At 43.2% G+C, this 20,132-nt stretch overlaps 1 protein-coding gene across 5 annotated transcripts in view; it reads left to right on the forward strand.

Moving 5' to 3' along the window:
- adam11 (ADAM metallopeptidase domain 11) overlaps positions 1–20,132 on the forward strand; it is a 214,786-nt gene that overhangs the window by 122,202 nt on the left and 72,452 nt on the right. For all 5 annotated transcript variants that reach the window (XR_010969060.1, XM_068013258.1, XM_068013255.1 and 2 more), the window contains exons 12-14: positions 544–628; positions 3,248–3,338; positions 9,165–9,216. Coding sequence is in view for 4 of the 5 variants with exons in the window: in XM_068013258.1 (XP_067869359.1) it covers positions 544–628; positions 3,248–3,338; positions 9,165–9,216 (228 nt within the window). In the remaining variant the exon portion in view is untranslated. The remainder of the gene's footprint in view (positions 1–543; positions 629–3,247; positions 3,339–9,164; positions 9,217–20,132) is intronic.

Consider the following 20,132-nt stretch of genomic DNA (forward strand, 5'->3'; position numbering starts at 1 on the left):
TCACTGGGGGAAAAGAGCCATTCAAGGAAAATTTGTTTCTTTTTTAATCTATGACATTTTATCCCAAAAGTGTACAACTACAGGATACCTTATAAAGACTTGTGGCATATCATGCATAATCCCATGATTTGGCTGTCTTGAGGACAGAGTTGCAAGTGAGTTCTGGTTATTGCTACACGTTGGATGTGCATTATGCCCCACAACTTCATAATGCACTTTTAGTTACCTTTAAGAATTAATTAAGTAAATTTGTTTAAATGGACTGAAAAGGAATGTTTACTGGAGCTCTAGGTTCCTTTGTAGTTTGGTTTCAATGCTGCGTGAAGCAGCGAGAGTACTAATTAGTCCATTGTCATATGATTCAAGTTTAGAATGTATGGTATATAATTTGAACTAGCCCGTCAAACAAATTTTCAAAGGAAAACTCATTTCAATAATGAAATGATAATGGATTATGAGAAGTGTTTCACTATAATTACAGCCTCAGGTATGGTAATGACGTGTTCCCAGCTTGACTGTGCTTTCCGGTTTTCTCATCCACAGAGGCCGCACATTTGAGTACAGTCAAAGCGCAACAGCCTACATTGGAGGAATCTGCTCTTTATCTAAAGGAGGAGGGATTAATGAGGTTTGTTGCTCTTTTGACCTGTTCCCTATTGCAGTTTTGTCTATAGCTTCTTTCCCCTATCCATTTAAAAAAAAAATAACATCCCACCCTTGTTTCAAAACAAGACCAAAGTTTTCTTTCTGTGTACATTTGAATCCTCTGTTGCAATCTGTAGCTTCAGCACTTAACAGTAAAACAGATCAACTGTTAACCTTTTTGTCACAGGATCCTTCCAGGTAATGGCAAAGATCTGCCAGTTTGCTGCAGAACAGATGCCTGGGTTGACCCATCAAAAACTGGATTAAATTCAGCACTGGCTGCAACAGGAGCAGGAGAGACACACACAAGGGTAGATTTAGCCCAGGTAGTGAGGACAGAAAACCCCACAGAGTGTTGTGAATGATATGACACTCATAGTGTACAAGGTTCCTTGGATCCATCAGTGTGGCCATTCAGCATCTGTGCAACATCCCATCCCACTCATCAACAGGAAAGGTTCCCACTGTATGAGCGGCAAAGTAACCTGCACTCACTGCCAGAGACTTCCAAATGTACATGTACCTGGTCAAGGAAGTGCCCAGATTGCTCACGTTTTAAGGGGATTGTGGGTTTCCCACTTATTCCAGGGTGACAATAGGTTGAACAGTTTGTTCTTCAGAGATGTAGTTTACCCACTCAGAACATGACTCTTGAGACTGCTAATTAAGCATGGTAGCCCTCAGCCAAGTGTCTAATGGTGCACCTGCGAGTGGTAGAGACCGCAATGAGCAGGCACTTGGTGTGCGGAAACAATGGGCCTGATAATAACTCGGAGCCAGGAGGAGAGTGGTTGGTTAGTTGTGATGGAGGGATTTTCGGATGACAAACGAGGAAGCAAAGGTTTCCCACAGGTCCTGCTGAATTTAATGGCAGGATCTGTTTACAATCATCTCAACAGGTTTCCTACCCGACGGACAGCCAGAGGGATGGGGAGATGGAACATCGAGGGGGGAGGGGAAGGGTTGGCTGATAATTGGGTGTTTGAAAGGTAAGCTTGGTGGCTGGGAGAAGCACTACTGCTCCTCCTGGCCCACGAGCAGTGGAATAAAGGCACTCACCTCATGGATTTGGTCCTTCTTGCCTCCTTTCATCTGTCGAGTTTCAAGATCTTAAAGGGACATCACTCTTAAAGGCAATCTCACAACACCAACCTGCAGCAGTTAAAAATAAATTAGTTAAAATGGAAGCACACAGCCTCCTTAAAAGACTTCGCTGCCAGACACACCTCCTGAGAACAGATTGATGCCTGCCCCTCCACACGGGTCAGAGTCAGGTTTTCCCTTTTTATATTTAACTGCCCACATGCTCAGTTGGGGGGGGGGGAGGGGTAGGAGGGGTTAAAATGACCTCATTATTGTTCCGATATTTAGACTGGATTACGCCATGGTGTGCTGCATGCTACATAAGGTGTGGAAAGAGCTTCGTTTTAGCATAACCCGTTGCACTTGAGCTTCCAGGAATATATTGTGGATTCCTGATAATTCACAGAAAGAAGTGGGCAGAAGATTTAAATCCCATCTAATCTGCTGTCTGACTTTCACCTTATGCAAGTAAGATTGTCTATCTACACAAGTGCCATGTTGACCAGACAGTGTCGAGGCTCATACCAAGACAATTATTGAACGTCAAATAGAAGCCAGGATCCTGCGTTCAAAGTCTCCTGATCAGCAGCTGTAAGTGGAACGAGTTTGGCTAGTCCTAATGTGATTCCTATAGCCACACAAAACCACCTGTAACCTGCATTGAGCTGACAGTCTCAGCCAGAAGGCAGGGAGGGTGGTCAGCTTGGCAAGTGGAAAGTCCACACACTGGTGAAGTTATGGGTGCTCTTCTGAAGTAGGGATCAAGATATGTTGAGTGAATGGGCTGCAGGGACCTTTACTTTGCCTCTAACAGTGCTACAGGTATGGATGTGACAGGTAGAAAAGAAACACAAGAATATTCGCTTCTTTAGCAGTGATGCCCACCAATTTGATTTTTTTTTACATAAAGGGAAAAAGAAGTAAATGACAGGCTTGGGTGGTAAAAGAACAACTGGGAAACTCCTTGGAGCTGCTCCTGCTCCGATTGCGTTACTCCACCTGAAGTGCACATGAATAGATGTTCTGACAGAGTAATGTTGGTGCAGCAGGAGCAACTTCGAGGAATTTCCCAGCCAGTCTTAGCATTTCCAAAGTATATGGACAGAAACATCGTTTGATGTCATATCAAGGTAAACCTTAGTCTTCAATGTTCCTGGGGTAGAGCTGAGAGCACATATGGAAATTTGGATGCTGGACCCCATGGTTAAAATTCCCAATGCGCAATCTCACCACATAAAGCTCTGCATTGGGAGCATTGAATATGTACCTGCAAATTTACTCACGGAATAAATAACATGGACATTTTATGAAATGATTTGAGATGTTCCCCATTTAATCCTAGCCTGTATTCTGAAGGTATGTTTTATTATAAGCTTTTCTTTAAAGGAATTAATTCCAGTCTGTGAAAAGTGATATACAGAAGATGAATGGTTTGCAATGCAAATGATGCTAATCGCTTTGTGAAGAACCTTTTGTCATTTATGTGTTGATGCTTCTTTCTTCGGCTGTTTTTTTCCAGTATGGAAATATCGATGTAATGGCTGTCATACTTGCTCAGAGTTTGGGCCATAACCTTGGAATGATGTGGAATAAACAGCGTGCAGGACCCAGTAAGTTGTATTTTAAGGTTGCATTCTGTACAGATTGTGCAGTCGCAGACATTAGATGGAACGTAGCTAGTCATTGGAGCAGAAATTTGGATTATTCATTCATCTCAGCATTTTGATGTCTTAGATCATGTTTCTTATTTAGATGTACAATGTACTATCCTATACAATCTCTTGGATTACTTTATGTTAGGGTAGCTGGTCTGTCACTTCCTGAATTGTGCCTTGAAAATCAGGATAACTGTCCCTCAGTCCTCGGGTAAAGTTCCTGCATTTATTTAACACTGCACCTATTTCCACTCTCATTTCCTTGAAGGTTTGAGGATATATGGCATCTGGTTTAGGGATGAGACACATTAAAATCAAAGCCCTGTAAGATCAGAAAGAATTTCTCCTACACATGACTGAGATGATCGCTTTATAAAAGTATATTTTTAAAATTTGCTTTTTTTGAGCAACAGCCTTACTTTACAATGGTAAATCTAACTGTCTTATATATTAAGGGCCCACCTATATTCTACACTGCCAGTTCTAAGGAGGTGAGTGGGAGTGAGCTGGGTGGCTTGCTGTCTGGTTTCCCTTCCTTCCACGATGAAGTGTTTAATCTCCACTTACTGCTGGCGGCATAGTTTGAATTGGAAACTCGCAATGTTGGGCATCATGGAGTGAACCCATTTACTGTGATTCTGAAATGCCCTGCGTACAATCACCTTTTAAAAAGAACTGGAGGAATCTTAAGTTGGGCCAAACTTGGGTAAATTGCTCAAGCTGTAGAAATGTTATTGTGTAAACACATCCTCCACACTGCACACAATAACAGTGCCTGAGGTCCATGTAGATTGTGGATTTTTAAGCATCAATATTGCTAGTTCTATTTATATAGGCTCATAAATAGCACATTAAAGGTTCAGCACATTAAGTCATGCTAAATACTTATAATGGACTATGTGCCAACTTTCGGAATCATTTTGGAAGTTGTTTTCTTTTGTTTCATCCTATTTGAATCTGAATAATCTAATCACCATCAGAACAGAAATCTCACTTGTGACTGCTCTCGCACGCACTTTTACTCCCTCACTCACACACATTCTTTCTTAGACTCTCATGCTTGAAAAATGAATTCCTAAAGTGCCTGCACTTTATTCACAATGCTGCACTGCTGTTAACCGGATCGACCATAGTTGCTTATTTCTTCTTCAAAATCAACACATCTTTCAACAAACCAGCTGCTAGAAGTTCACATCTGAGACTCTCATGCCACTGTGTGGCAGTTCTCACCGACTACACATTATAAACTATAGCAATGCAGTACATTAGATAAAAGATTTCATAATATCTGATGTATCATAGCTAGATGCACATCACTACAAGTCCCAGTACTTAGCTTGTACCTATGATAGAGACTGGCTAAATTGTACTATATATTTACCATAACCAAGAATTTAAAAGCCAGACAAGATGTCTTGCGATAATTCTGCTTCTGCACCATCTTTAATCTGATTCACATTGGTATTTGGAGGCCTGAGAAGACCTGACATCTATCTATAGCTACCTCCAGGTGGCAGTGTAAACTAGTCTGCTCGATGCCCTGATTTTTTTTGAACTGTTTCTGTGGATTTTATGCTCATCGATGTGAAGGGTTTTAGTGCTAGGAGACAGAATGTTTTCCAGTTCAGTTACTCAAGACTAGTGTCAAGTACTCTCAGGGCAGGCTTAGCTTGGTTAGATGCAGAGTAAAGCATTTTGCTCTCAGAATAAAGCCCAGCAATGTGCTACAGCTTGAACCTCAGTAGTACGTTCCCTATTGCACTAATGGGACATCTTTCGACTTTGTACATTAACCATTCTGTGGTCTCACTGTATTTTAATTTAAATTGGCTTTTTATGATAATCCCACCTCAAGGGTAGTGCAGGTTAAACCATTATATCTGTGGCATTCTACCTGCTGTATACAATAAGCAGAAAGCCATGCCTTTGTCCCTGCATAGGCAATGTCTTGCACTCACGTGATTGGCATTTGATGACTTCGGGAGCATTGGGATGGCCATACAAAAACAATCTAATTTGTTATAGCTTTGGAGCTGCCCATTGAGACACAGCAGTAGAAATGGGGCCACTTTATCTGGCCTAATGAGAATGAGTACTGAGTCTGGATAAACTGCTTAATCTACTGTCATGAAGACCCCACCTGCCAAGAATGAAGCATATTAATTTCGTCATCTGAACATTAATTTTAAACTGTTGCTGAAATGAAGAAATGACTTGTTTAAAGAGATCAGCAGTGGCTGAAAAACATTTGCATACTAAGAGACAGTGCCTGGAGACAATGGACCAGCTCCCCGATCCAGTTAAACCCAAATGGATTTTGATCACCAGACATTGAATGTGCAAGAAAGTCAGCATTCCAGGGTGTCTGCTAAGCTGGAGAATCCACAAACACAGAAGTTTGTTAAAACAGCTTGTCACATGACTAACCGGCTGGCCCAGCTTTTTGTTTGAACTGCTCACAGCACAGTTTGGATCAGATTGCAACTGAACTTGGAAGAAGAGAGACTCTGTCCTGGCTAGCTCTCTCCCGCTCTCTCTCTCATGAATCTCCAGATCCACTGAAGTCACTTAAACCTCAAGAGAGACAAGACTCCTACATCGTTACAAGTTTTAATGCGTGTACTGGGCCCCAACGAAATAGCAAGACTTACTGGCAATCAAAGGCTCTACATCGAACTCAAAGAACCGTAAATAAATCCAGCTATTGCCTCAAACTTTTCCCCTTTATTCTTTCTATCTTTCTGTCTGTATCTGCGTGTGTGTTTATCACGTATGCATGCTAACGTCGTCGCGTATTCGTAGTCGTTAACCGAATTAGAGTTTAAGGTTAATAAACTTCTACCTTTCTTGTTTAAATCTAAGAAAACCTGTCTGATAGATTTCTTTGCCTTACAGTTGGAGAGCAGTGAACAAGGATTCACTGAAGGGGGAGCTAAAAACAGGGTGTTTTTAAAAATTAAACCCTGTTACGGTTAAACCAGGCAAAGGCTGAGAGGGAACCTGTAGACCCCTTTCTCACCTGGTCGTACCACTACTGACAGACCCAGGGAATTGTCAGTCTCAGTGTACGGTTCCAGCTCATACGCTGTGGCACTGAAAACAATGCCCGTGTTTCAGTACCAAGGTTACAAAAATGTTGGGGATAGTTTTCTTATTGTAATATTTACTGAATACTATAATGTCTCCAATGACTCGTTGAGTTTATTCAGTGACTAGCTGAGCCACAAAGGCCCCAGGTTCATTCCCAGTGGTAGCTGATCACTGCCAGTGTGATAGTGGTGACATTACAGTATCAGTCGACTTATGGAGAGAAAATCAACCAGGGCTTCTGCTCCTGAATTCTATCCAGCGACACATGCCAGATGACTGGGCTCAGCTGTGATGTTCCCTATGGGTGAACGGCCTCCTGACCCTCACTGTGATGGATCACACTTGAATAACAGTTACTTAGGGGAAGCTTGTGGAGGTACCCACAGAACCAAACATATGCAAGGAATGGACACACTCAGGAGAGAAGAGGAAGGAGACAACTGGTAAAGAAAGAAAAAAATTGAAAAGAAAATATTAAACGATGGAACATAGGAACAGGAGAAGGCTGCTTATCCCTGGAGCCTGTTCCGCCATTCAGTTGGATGTGACTGATTTGTATCTTAACTCCATCTGCCCGCCTTTGTTCTGTAACCCATAATACCCTTGCCTAATAAAATGCCATCAATCTCAATTTTGCAATTTTCAAATGATCCCTAACCTCAACAGCTTTTTGGGGGAGAGAATTCTACATTTCTACTTTGTGTGAATTAGTGCTTCCTGACATTGACCTGAACAACCTGCCTCTAATTCTGAGGTTTTGCCCCTCTTGTTCTGCACCTCTTCACCAGAGGAAATAGTTTCTCCCTCTTTATCCTTTAATCATCTTAAACACCTCGATTAGATCACCCTTTAATCCAATATATTTAAGGGAATACAAACCTAGTCTATGCAACTTGTTCTCATAGTTTAACTCCTTTAGCCATGGAATCTTTGTGGTGAATAAAAATTAATACCTATAACAGAATTATAAATATTAATTCAAAAGTATTCACTCCACGGGATGGATTTTTTCCTTTGCCACAATGGCAACACACTTTCAGCAGAAAGGAACTTCCAACTGCCCACAGTCCAGGTTGTAATACTTTGAATAACTAGGCTGGGTACTCGGAGAATTGTTGCCTCTTCCAGGTTGCCTGCCTCAGCTGGTGAATTGTACCGAGTCCTAACACATTGCCATGGCCAGTGACGCTGGCTGAAAATTTGAATTATTCTTTCTGATTTTGATTTTCCCACCTGCCTGGTATGATCAGTTAGCTCTGTAATCAGCTGCTAATTAGCTTATAAGGCAAGGTGGTTCTTTCAAATTTAAATTCCCCCCAATAAGTCTCCAACTCCAAGTGCCGCATGGTAACCCTGGCAATCCTAGTGCATTGCTACAGCACAATTGATTGGTAATACATTGTACAGGGGCAGCACAGTGGCGCAGTGGTTAGCACTGCAGCCTCACAGCTCCAGCGACCCGGGTTCAATTCTGGGTCCTGCCTGTGTGGAGTTTGCAAGTTCTCCCTGTGTCTGCGTGGGTTTCCTCCCACAAGCCAAAAGACTTGCAGGTTGGTAGGTAAATTGGCCATTATAAATTGCCCCTAGTATAGGTAGGTGGTAGGGAAATATAGGGACAGGTGGGGATGTGGTAGGAATATGGGATTAGTGTAGGATTAGTATAAATGGGTGGTTGATGGTCGGCACAGACTCGGTGGGCCGAAGGGCCTGTTTCAGTGCTGTATCTCTAAACTAAACTAAACATTCCCAACATTTGCTTTTAATAACTATTCATATTTGGCTGGAAGTTTTGTACATCACTTCTGGAGAGAAGTTATTGAAGCAGTGTTGAGGAGCCAGCAGAGTGGATCCTTGTCCGATATCATAGACTTACCCTGGCTTACTGGTGTAACTGAAAAGGAAATTCAGCCTCTTTAAGTCTGCAGTCATTTTATCTTTTTGTTCCTTTCATCTCTATTCTTCAATTGAGTCTAGATTCCCTCATCTCTCTACCATTTTTATTAAATTAATTTTAATTTTGTTTCCTTCAATCTATTTAACCTAATCTACCCTAACCCTTTTTTTTAATGTTTACTTAACTTTCGAGTCCTTTTCTTCTGCTAGGCGCCTTCTATTTTGAAGGTGGGACACATTTGACCAAATTTAGTTACTAGATTGGGATGCACCCAGAATTTTCAAATTCAAAACTCTTAAAACTGAGGATTTTGCTTGAATGAGAAGTTTGTCAAATTCTGCTTTGAATTCCGCCAGTGTTCAATTGCTGAGTTATTTTCGTGGGTGAACTCGGGGTTAATTCACTGCAAATTGAGGTACATATCAACTACACTTTCTAAACAATTATATTGTACCAGGCAGGTGATCCTTTTTACTCAGGTGTAGGCCTAGAAATGCATATACAAAAGGCCTAAAGCTTGTTTCAGGTGGATGTCTATTTTTACTTACACCAGTATGGTGGGCAGTGCATTTCAGACTTACAGTGAGCATGTGCTTCCTGCCCACCATATTGGAGGATTAGGCACCTGTTTAGTGCCTGAAAAATGGATGCTATGCCATGGAATTACTAGATTGTAATCTCTGCAAAATGAGCATTCCACAGATGATTTGGTGCATGTATTTTTCACAATGCATTTCTACTGCTTTCAGTCCAAGTACCTGTGTATCACAAATACATCTCCTGTTTTCCTTTCACAGATGAGTGTCGGTGTCCTGATGTCTGGTTTGGTTGTATAATGGAGGATATAGGGTAAGATAATCTTTCTCAAAAGGGGAAGGTAACCCATATATCTTTTGCATGATGTATAGCGAGCAGTCGGCTGGAAGGAGACCAAAAGTGTCATTTATAAAACACTGGTTAGGCCCCAACTGGAATATCGTGACCAGTTCGGGACACTGTGGACATCGGGACCCCAATGTCAGGACTATATGCGGGTCCCAAGCCTGCGTATGGCCTCAGCGCACCCACCGGAGTGACTTTATGTGAGGCGGCATCCTAACTGACCGCCTCCACATTCGTCATACAATTAAGGATGGCAGGTGGACCAGGGAAGGGGTCTCAGTAGGAGGGCCCATTGCAATGTCTGCGCGGCAGCTCCGTCGGCAGAGGTGAGCACTGCTGGAGAAAAGGGAGCCCTCGGGGGCAGCTCAAAATGGAGGTGCTCACGAAGGCCTCCTTCTTGAATGATGAAAAAGATAACAAAGCATTGTGAGGGGTCTCAGAGTGAAGGTCTGACCCCTCCAGAAGAGTGCCTTTAGCTGTTCCTGGACCCCTGTGAGCACTGCCGTCCCCTGATGCTGCCTATCAACTCAGCCACCCATGGCCTCTCAATGAGGCTGGGAAATTTCAGCCCAACAGTTTAGAAAGGATGTCAAGGCCTTCGCAAGGGTGCAGAGGGGATTTACTTAGAATGGTTCCAGGTATGAGAGACTTCAGTTATGTGGAGAAGCTGGGGATGTTCTCCTCAGAGCAGAGAAGGTTAAGGGGAGATTTGATAAAGATGTTAAAAAACCATGAAGGGTTTAGATAGAGTAAATGTGGAAAAATGTTTCTAATAGCAGAATCAGTAAACAATGGACACAGATTTAAGGTGATTGGCAAATGAGCCAGACATGAGGAATAAGTGTTACAGAGTGAGTTACAATGATTTGGAATGCAATGTCTGAAAGGGTGATGGAAGCAGATTCAATAATAACTTTCAAAAGGAAATTGGATAAGTACTTGAAGTGAAAAAAATTCCAGGGCTATGGAGTAGAGCAAGGGAGTGGGACTAATTAGATAGCTCTTTCAAAGAGCCAGCACAAGCACAATGGACCAAACGGTCACCTTTTGTGCTGCATCATTCTATGACTCTGTGTTTCAGCGGTGCCATTTGGAAACTGACTGCTCTGCCCTTTTGCATAGATGTTGGAAATTAAATTACACGTTGTTGTATTTATTTTTGCACTGAAGGATGTAGTCCAATGAGCAGTTTTCAGTTTAGTAACAAGGAAACGCCACAGTCTACGCATGTGCACAGTAGCAACAGAACTTGAGAGCAGCACCTGGAATTTGGGTTGTTTCTCATGTACATATTGTGGACATGCACCTGTGATTCAGCACAGCCCATTTGAGGGGAGGAGTTTTAGATGCTGCTGCACAATGTAAAGGCCTACAGCAGCTTAAAGGCCTAGTAGGGGGGAACGCAAGAACACAAGAAATAGGAGCAGGAGTAGACCATATGGCCCATCGAGCCTGCTCTGCCATTTAAAACAATGATGATCTTAGGATTCAACTCCACTTTCCTGCCCGTTTGCCACATCCTTCGATTCCCTGAGAGAAATTTATCTATTCCAGTCTTAAATGTATTCAACGACGGAGCATTTCAAAGATTCACAACCCTTTGAATGAAGTAATTTCTCCTCATCTCAGTCCTTAATGATCGGCCCCTTATCCTGAGACTGTGCCCCCATGTTTTAGACTCCCCAACCAACGGAAATAATCTTTGTGTTTACCCTATTCAACCCCTTTAGAATCTTATATGTTTCAATGCGATCACCTCTCATTCTTCTAAACTCCAGAGAATACAGGCCCAATCGACTTAGTCTCTCATCATAGGACAACCCCCTCATCCCAGGGACCAATCAAGTGAACCCTTGCTGCACTGCCTCCAATGCAAGTATATCCTTTCTTAAACGTGGAGACCAAAACTGCACACAGTACTCCAGGTGTGGTCTCAACAAAAACCCTGTACAACTGCAGCAAAAGTTCCTTATTCCTGTACTCCAATTGCCTTTCAATAAAGACCAATATGCTATTTGCCTTCCTCATTGCTTGTCATGCCTGCATGTTAACTTTCTGCATTCCTTGTACAAGCACACCCAAGTCTCTTTGTACATTGATACTTGCAAGTTGCACACCTTTTAAAAAACATTCTGCTTTTCTATTCTTACGACCAAAGTGCATAACTTCACACTTCCCTACATTATACTCCATCTGCCATCTTGTTGTCCACTCACTTAACCTGTCTATATCTCTTTGCAGCCTCTCAGTGTCCTCCCCACAGCTTACCTTTCAATCTAACTTTGTATCATCAGCAAACTTTGATACATTACTCTCTGTCACTTCATCTAAGTCATTGATATAGATTGTAAATAGCTGAGGCCCCAGCACTGATCCTTGCCGCACCCCACTATTTACTGCCTGCCAACTTGAAAATGCCCCGTTTATGCCCACTTGTTGGTTCACAGACAGGAAGCAATCCTCTATCCATGCTAATATATTATCCCTAACTCCATGAGCCCTTATCTTGCCTATTAACCTTTTGAGTGGCACCTTATTGAATGCCTTTTGAAAATCCAGATATACTATAGCTACTGGTTCCCCTTTATCTACCCTACTAGTTACATCCTTAAAAACTCGAATAAATTTGTCAAACAGGATTTCCCTTTAGTAAAACCATGTTGACTTGTTCTAATCATACTGTGCTTTCTAAGTGCATTGTTAAGACTTCCTTAATAATAGTTTCCAGCATTTTCCCAAGGATGGAAGTTAGGCTAACTGGCCTGTAGTTCCCTGTTTTCTCTCTCCCTCCTTTCTTGAACAGCGGTGTAACATTTGCCAACTTCCAATCTGATCTGACCATTCCTGAATCTAAGGAATTTTGAAAGATTATAGCAAGCGCATCCATTATCTCTGCAGCTATCTCTTTTAGAACCCTAGGATATAGGCCATCTGGTCCTGGAGATTTGTCAGATTTTAGTCCCTCAAGTTTCTCCAATACTTCTTCTCTGCTGATATGAATTTCCTTAATTTCCTCATGTTTTAGCCTCTAGGTTACTGCCTGTTTCTGGTATGGAACTTGTTTCTTCTACTGTGAAGACGGACACAAAATATTTGTTCAATACCTCTACCATTTCCTCATTCCCCATGATATTTTCTCCTGTTTCTACTTCCAAGGGACCAACATTTACTTTAGCTATTCTCTTCCTTTTGATATACCTATAAAAGCTCTTACAATCAGTTTTTAAGTTACTGCAGCAGTTGCCATAAAATAGGAGGTAGAAAATCGCCAGCCTGTTTTGCGTTCCACGTGATTTTCTTTTCCAGTTACTTTACACAAAATAAAATTGGCCAGGGTGTAAAATGGGCTGCTGCTTCGCTACTGTCCCTTTTGCACAACCGCCCAAGTTGTTATTTTGCTCAATGAAGTGACCTGTATGGGGAACCCAGACCTGGTAGCTGACTGAAGTTGGCTGAACTTTGTCAGCGTTACCTTGAATTTGCCCCAGGTTGTCTTCAAATGAATGACCGGGAGCACGGGTAGAAAAGGCAGGTTGGCCGCATTGATGGGAAAATACGGTTAACATCTTATTGGATGAAGTGCTGAGAATATAAGGGAGGTTCTCTTTCAGCAGTGTGGAAAAGGATGCAGTGGGTATGGGTTCAGAGCATGATGAAATTCAACAATCACACCTGAAGAGGGAAGATGCACCGAGAAGAAGTACTAGATTAACTAAAGAAAGGAAAGCAGTTTGGGCACAAACACTAAATTCAGGGATATTTCCTTGGATGTGGAAGAATAAAGACTATAGGCCAGAATTTTCCAGGCCCTTTGAGGATGGGCTCAGAGACGGCGGGGAGGCGGCAGGAATATTGCGATGGAAGATGTCAGAACAGAAGTCCGATGTCTACGTCAGATTCATATTTTCCAAAGGATGGACAGTGTGCCAGAGGATGGCGTGCCTCAACGCTGCCAACAGGTAATTGAGGCAATTAATTTGCCAATTGAAAGCAATTTTAAGGGGTTATTGGAACTATCCTGAAATTGCACAGGGTCCACGGATCTTCAGAGCCTCAGCAGATATTTGGAGGTGGTGAGCAAGGGGAAGGTGACTGCTGGCTTCCCTCAGCACCCATTGAGTGAGCCAGCATGCCTTGGAAGGGAGGGTGGAGCAACATGGGCACTGGATATCAGTGTCAGGAGTGAGGCTAGAAACATAGAAAAATAGGAGCAGGAGTAGGCCATTTGGCCCTTCGAGCCTTCTCCGCCATTCACTAAGATCATGGTTGATCATCCAAACTCAGTAACCTGTTCCCGCTTTCTCCCGGTATCCCTTGATCCCATTAGCCCTAAGAACTATATCTAACTCTTTCTTGAATATATTTAATGATTTGGCCTCAACTGCTTTCCGTGGTAGAGAATTCCACAGGTTCACCACTTTCTGGGTAAAGAAATCTCTCCTCACCTCAGTCCTAAATAGCTTACCCCTTATCCTTAGACTGTGACCCCTGGTCCTGGACTCCCCCACCATCGGGAACATCCTTCCTGCATCTAGTCTGTCCAGTCCTGTTAGAATTTTGTAGGTTTCTGTGAGATCCCCTCTCGTTCTTCTAAACTCTAGTGAATACAAGCCTAATCAACCCAATCTCTCTTCATACGTCAATCCTGCCATCCCAGGAATCAGTCTGGTGAACCTTCACTGCACTCCCTCCATAGCAGGAACATCCTTCCTCAGATAAGGAAACCAGAACTGCACACAATACTCCAGATGTGTTCTCACCAGGACCACTGTGGGAGGGGGTGTTGGTAGGGGGGGAGAGTGCCGCCCGAGCACCATCTGGGAACTGGCACTTGTGTGGATCAGATGTAAGAGAGGGTGGTGTCGGATGGGCGGAGGAGGCGTCTGGGTAATAGGCTCTGGAAATTGAGAGTGCCATGGGCATTGTCCACTCAGGATGTGGAACCTCGAGTGAGGAGGAGCAGCAGAGAGGGAGCGAGTTGCAGCCACAGGAAGTGCGACAGCAGCAATCTAAAGGCCAATTGGAGCAGCAGCCTAGGGGTGGGGAGGAAGGAGAAGGGCGCAGAGGGGACTGCGAGCAGCCTCCTGTGCTTAGACAGTAGCGAGGGTCTACCAAAAGAGGGCAAACTACCTTCAGATATCTGAGCCGAAGCGTCACCGGAGACTGCGCTTATCGAGGGAGGCCATGACAATACCTGTGTGCTTTGATGGTGAATAAGCTGAGTCCCAGTGGTGGTGGTGGCCACCCAATGCCAGTGGTGCAGAAAGTTACCGTGGCACTAAATTTCTATGCCTCCAGTTCATTTCCGGGACCTACTGGCGACAACTGTGGGATCTCTCAGTTTGCAGCACATTGTTGCATCAAGGTGATGATCAGTGCTGTCTTCAGGAGGGTCAGCCAATATATCCATGGTCACACTGATCTGGACAGTCAGTCTGAGAAATCCATTGGGTTCGGGACCATCGCTGGATTTCCCCAGGTGCAGGGTGTGATTTACTGCACATATGTGGCCATCAAGGCTCCCATAGGCGCAATAGCCTTCATCGAAAGGAAGGGATTCCATTTGCTCAGCATATACGGCAAATGGATCCTACAAGTGTTTGCACAGTTCCCAGGAAGCAGCCATATTGCCTACATACTAAGGCACCCCCAGATGCCAGACCTTTTCACACGTCCCATGTGCCTTCAAGGATGGATTCTGGGAGACAAGGGCTACTCACTAAAGAGATGGCTTTTTGCACCTGTGAGGAACGCAAGCATTGATGCAGAGGAGAGATACAACATAAGCTCCTTGCTCTTGTACTCTATGCCCTTATTAATAAAGCCTCGGATACTTTATGCTTTATTGACCACGCTCTCAAGCTGTCCTGCCACCTTCAATGACTTATACACCCAAGTCCCTCTGTTCCTGCACCCCTTTAGAGTTGTACCCTTTAGTTTGTATTGTCTCTCCATGTTCTTCCTACCAAAAGTGTTGTGTTATGACCGAGGCAGGAGTAATGCACTGTCAATTCAGTCCCATTACTCTACAGGTAACAGCATATTATTAAAGTTTCCCATCTACTGGAAATTAGCCAAATTAAACACTTTATTAAGTCCCCAAATTAAAACACACCAAACCAGGTATCTTTGGACAACAACAAATTAACTATTTATGAATAAACTAAATCTTAAACAATACTGAGATAAATCTATGTTTGAAAAGACTTTATAGCTTCTTATTCCTTCCTCCTAACCCTCATGCACACGTACATTCAAAAACCAACGGTTAACTGCTTCTAAAATGATGTTTCAAAAAATTAGAGCTGTTCTTAGGAATAATAATACAACTGTGTTGTAAGTCCTGGTTGATTACGTTCCTGGTTCGGTGAGATGTCCCAGAGTCGAATAGTCAGATGCCACTCAAAGTCTCCAGGTGAGTTTGATGAACAGTCTGTAATGGATAGGCATTCAAGGTACTTCGGCTGCAGTAGGCGTTACACATTTCTTCCATCAAGGAGTATAACACCAGGTCTATTTAGATTTTGAATTAGCAGTCTATCAGTACACTGATACACTTTACTGAGTATTCCAGAACTCCCAGAAACAAAAATGACAACAGAAAGTCACTCCTGAGGTAGAGACTTCTTAGAGACAGGAGTAAAAAGGAATTTGCTACCTCCAATAATATAAATTTTCCTTTCTAGGGGTGGTTTCCTCTTTAGGCCAATGTAGATTTTCTGCTGAGAGAGACAAATCCTTCCTTCCTTCAAAAGAGCATGTGTTACCTGTCCACCGGTTCTAGCCAGTCCTTACATACATTCAAACTGATACATTGTGGCACGTGACACCTCTCTCTTGCTGTTGCTTAGGAAACATGCTTGCAGCTCACACACACTGTCTTCACACAGACAAGCAACTCTTATTCTTAAAGGCACACAGACCCCTGTTAGTTTTTAAACAGAGAAAAAAAATACTTCCATGACACCTCCTCCCTTGGCGAAATGAAACACCATTCTTAAAATGCGTTTCATTACAATGCAGAACAGAACCTGAAAAAACACACTAAACATATTTTCACATTCACTCTACTGGTAATTAATAGAATTTTTTTTTGTACCATCGTTATTCATGTAACCCAACAAGGTAAAATTTGTGACAATGCATTGGCAATGACATTGTTTTTCCCCGAAATATGTACAATCTTCAAATGATAAGGCTGCAACAACAAACTTCATCTGAATATTCTAACATTTTGGCTTTTAAATTTTTCCACAAACGTGAATAGGTTATTGTCAGTATATATTAGTGTTTCTTTATAGTTTTGGCAGACATATACTTTGAAATGTTTAAAGGCCAGCAATGGTCCTACTGTTTCTTTTTCTACAGTGGAATACTTTTTTTGGTGGCGATTTAGTTTCCTTGAAAAGTACCCTACTGGTTTTTCTATGCCCGATTCATCATCCTGCAATAGCACTGCACCAACCCCCAGGTCGCTAGCATCAATCGCTATCTCGAAGGGTTTAACAAAATTTGGAGCAGCCAATGCTGGTTCATTAGTGAAGATTGCCTTTAACTTTTCAAAAGCTGCCTGGCATTCATTTGACCATCTACTTCGTTTTTTTATTGTAGCAAATCGGTTAATGGAGCAGCTACAGCACTAAAATTCCGTACAGATTTCTTGTAGAAACTGCACATTCCTAAGAACCTCATGATTTCACGTTTAGTTTCAGGAATAGGGAACTCCACCAAGGCCTGTACTTTTGCCGTTCTTGGCAATACTCGTGCTAGCCCTACTATGTGCCCGAGGTAAGTTACTCTTGCTTTTCCGAATTCACTTTTTGCCAGATTTATCATTAAGTCCACTGCTTCCATTTTTTTTAAAACAGAGTTTTTAGCTGGTTTAGCTGTTCTTTCCAGGTGTTACTGTATATTAGTACATCATCGAGATGCACTACACAGTTGGGAACACTGGCTACCACCTGATTCATTAATCTTTGAAAAGTGGCTGAGGCATTATTTAGCCCGAATGGCATCACCCAGTACTGATAAAGACCGTCTGGTGTGACAAAGGCTGATATTTCTTTAGCTCGAGGAGTCAAAGGAACTTGCCAGTATCCCTTTAACAAGTCGATCTTTGTAAGAAACCTAGCGCTGCCCACACTGTCAATACAGTCTTCTAAGCGAGGAATTGGGTAGGAGTCTGCCTCCATTCCCCATTGACTTTTCTGTAATCTATGCAAAGTCGGGTTGACCCGTCAAGTTTAGGCACTAAGCCTATTGGTGAACTCCAGCTGCTTTGACTAGGTTCAATTAAGTTGTTTTCCAGCATGTATTGGATTTCTGCTTTTACTTGGGCCTGTTTGTCTGGACTTAAGTAGTAAGGATGTTGTTTTAAAAGAATGGATTCCAGAATTCTCAGAAACACAAAAGACAACAGAAAATCACTCCTGAGGCAGAGACTTCTTAGAGACGGGAGTAAAAAGGAATTTTCTACCTCCAATAATGCAAATTGTCCTTTCCAGCAATCGTTTACTCTTTGGCCTACGGGCTGTGTTTCGCTTAATGTAGATTTTCTGCGGAGCAAGACAAATCCTTCCATCCTTCAAGAGAGCACGCTTCGCGTGTCTGCCAGTTCAAACTGGTTCTAGCCAGTCTTTACACACAGTCAAACTGATACAGTGCAGCATGTGACCTCTCTCTCTTGCTGTTGCTTAGGAAATAGGCTTGCAGCTCGCACACACTGTCTTCATAGAGACAAACAACTCTTATTCTTAAAGGCACACAGATCCCCTTTAGTTTTTAAACAGAAAAAAACACTTCCATGACAAAATGAATCACTTCACCTTTCTCCGCATTGAACTTCATCTACCACTTGTCGGCTCCATTCCACCAACTTGTCTACGTCCTTTTGAAGTTCTATGCTATCCTTCTAACAGTTCACAATGCTTCCAAGTTTTGTATCATCTGCAAATTTTGAAATTGTGCCCAGTACGCCAAGGTCTAGGTCATTAATATATATGAGAAAGGGCAACAGTCCCAACACCATCCCCTGGGGAACTCCACTACAAACCTTCCCCTAGCCTGAAAAACATCCATTAACCACTACTGTCTGTTTCCTGTCACTCAACCAATTTCTTATCCATGTTGCTATTCTCCCTATTATTCGATGAACTATAACTTTGCTCACAAGTCTGTTGTGTGGCATCAAAGGCCTTTTAGAAGTCCATGAACTCTCTTTTCTGGCAGGCACAAAGATGAACAATGTTAGATGTCCGGCAAAGATTAGAACAATGCCTAAGCTGGTGGCAGCCTTGCTGTCCATGCTGGGGACACACTAATGTCTCCTGTTGCAGCCATTCTGGAGCAACCTTGGCACAGTCACCACTGACAGATGATTGCCTGTTGCCGGGCAGATTCGTCTTGCATGATATGCTGCCGCCTGACCCCATTGCCACTGAATGGGTGGACATTCCCTTCCCACCAACCTGACCCTCAGGCGTTTCCACGTGTAAGTCCCTAAGGGAAGCGAGATATGGAATACTCACCTTGCCTGAACAAACGTCATTCACCCGCTTGCAGCATTACATCCAGGTTCTACTGATAACCGCACAGCAAGTGACCTCCTTTGTGATCTCCATCCAGGCTTGCTTGGTCAGGTGGGCTGGTCTCCTCCTGCTGTCTCTGGGGAAGAAGACCTCCCATCTTTTCCGAGTAGCCTGGAGGAGAATCTGCAAGAAGACATCATTGAACCGTGGGGCCAGCCAGGATCGTCCTTCTGCCACACCTTCCGACACCTCCTTTTCTCAGGCTTTCAGTGGGACTGCTATTGATGGGAACAGGGCCTTCCAACTCATCAGGCTTGCTTCAGGCAGCAGCTACCATGAGGGCTGCAGGGTCATTGAAAGAGCACTGGCGGCCCTTTATGTATGACGCCAGTATCTCTAGCGACGTCACCTGATGCTGCATCCACCCGCCATCCTGACTGGTTCCTGATCCCCCACCCCCACCCGTCGGCAGTTAATCAGCTGGCCTGGTCAAAATTGCTTCCTCCTGGTCGCTCACCTCGTAAGAAGTTGTAGCACTCACTTCCAGTCCTGGTGGCGGGACCTTGGGCCTACCCACAAATTGTAGCCCTATGGCACAAGGCATTTTGTGTTGCTGGCCACTTAGGGCAGAGGATTGTTGCTGCTGGTGCAGACACTCTTTGTTTTGGGCATTGTGATTAACTGACATGAAAAATAGTGACTTAGCTGAGGTTCCCAGTGCCTGTTAATGTTGAACCAGCAAGAATCAGCAGATTCAAAGAAAATACAGAACCAAGTTGGCCTCAATTTTTCCTGTCACGATAGACTGCAGAAATCATAATGATACAAAAGCATTTGGATTGGATCCATTCTTAATAATTTCCAAATTGTCAGATTGTGTTGTTCTGGAAAATCATTTGTCCAAACGATGATTGTGTAGAATATTCAAACTTTCAACTGATCGAAAGCTATACACAAAATAGACTCCTGTTGGAGAATTTACCAATGTTTGGATAATTCAGGCCTATGTATATTGCAGTCCAAACTTTTCCAATATGAGTTGGCATTACTGTTGTCCTACTCCTTTTCAAGTATGGCTTCCTTCCCCCTCATCCACTCCCCTGCTACGACCATTTCCCTTCCCACCCACCACCTTCATCATATTCTGTTCAACTACTCTGGCACTCTCCTAATCAGCCTTGCTGCTTTGACCTTCCATTTACTGTTCAGTGCTCCAGCTCACTTCCTCACCTGCACTCCTTTCACTATCATCCCCTTGAAACTCCATTGGCTCCCTTTGGCTTACTTACAAATCCCTCCAGGGCTTCACCCACCCTACCTTATTGATCACCTCCTGTCTTGAAACCCTGCACACGC

This window comes from Heterodontus francisci, chromosome 33 (genome assembly GCF_036365525.1).
Source record: "Heterodontus francisci isolate sHetFra1 chromosome 33, sHetFra1.hap1, whole genome shotgun sequence".
Lineage (NCBI taxonomy): Eukaryota > Metazoa > Chordata > Chondrichthyes > Heterodontiformes > Heterodontidae > Heterodontus > Heterodontus francisci.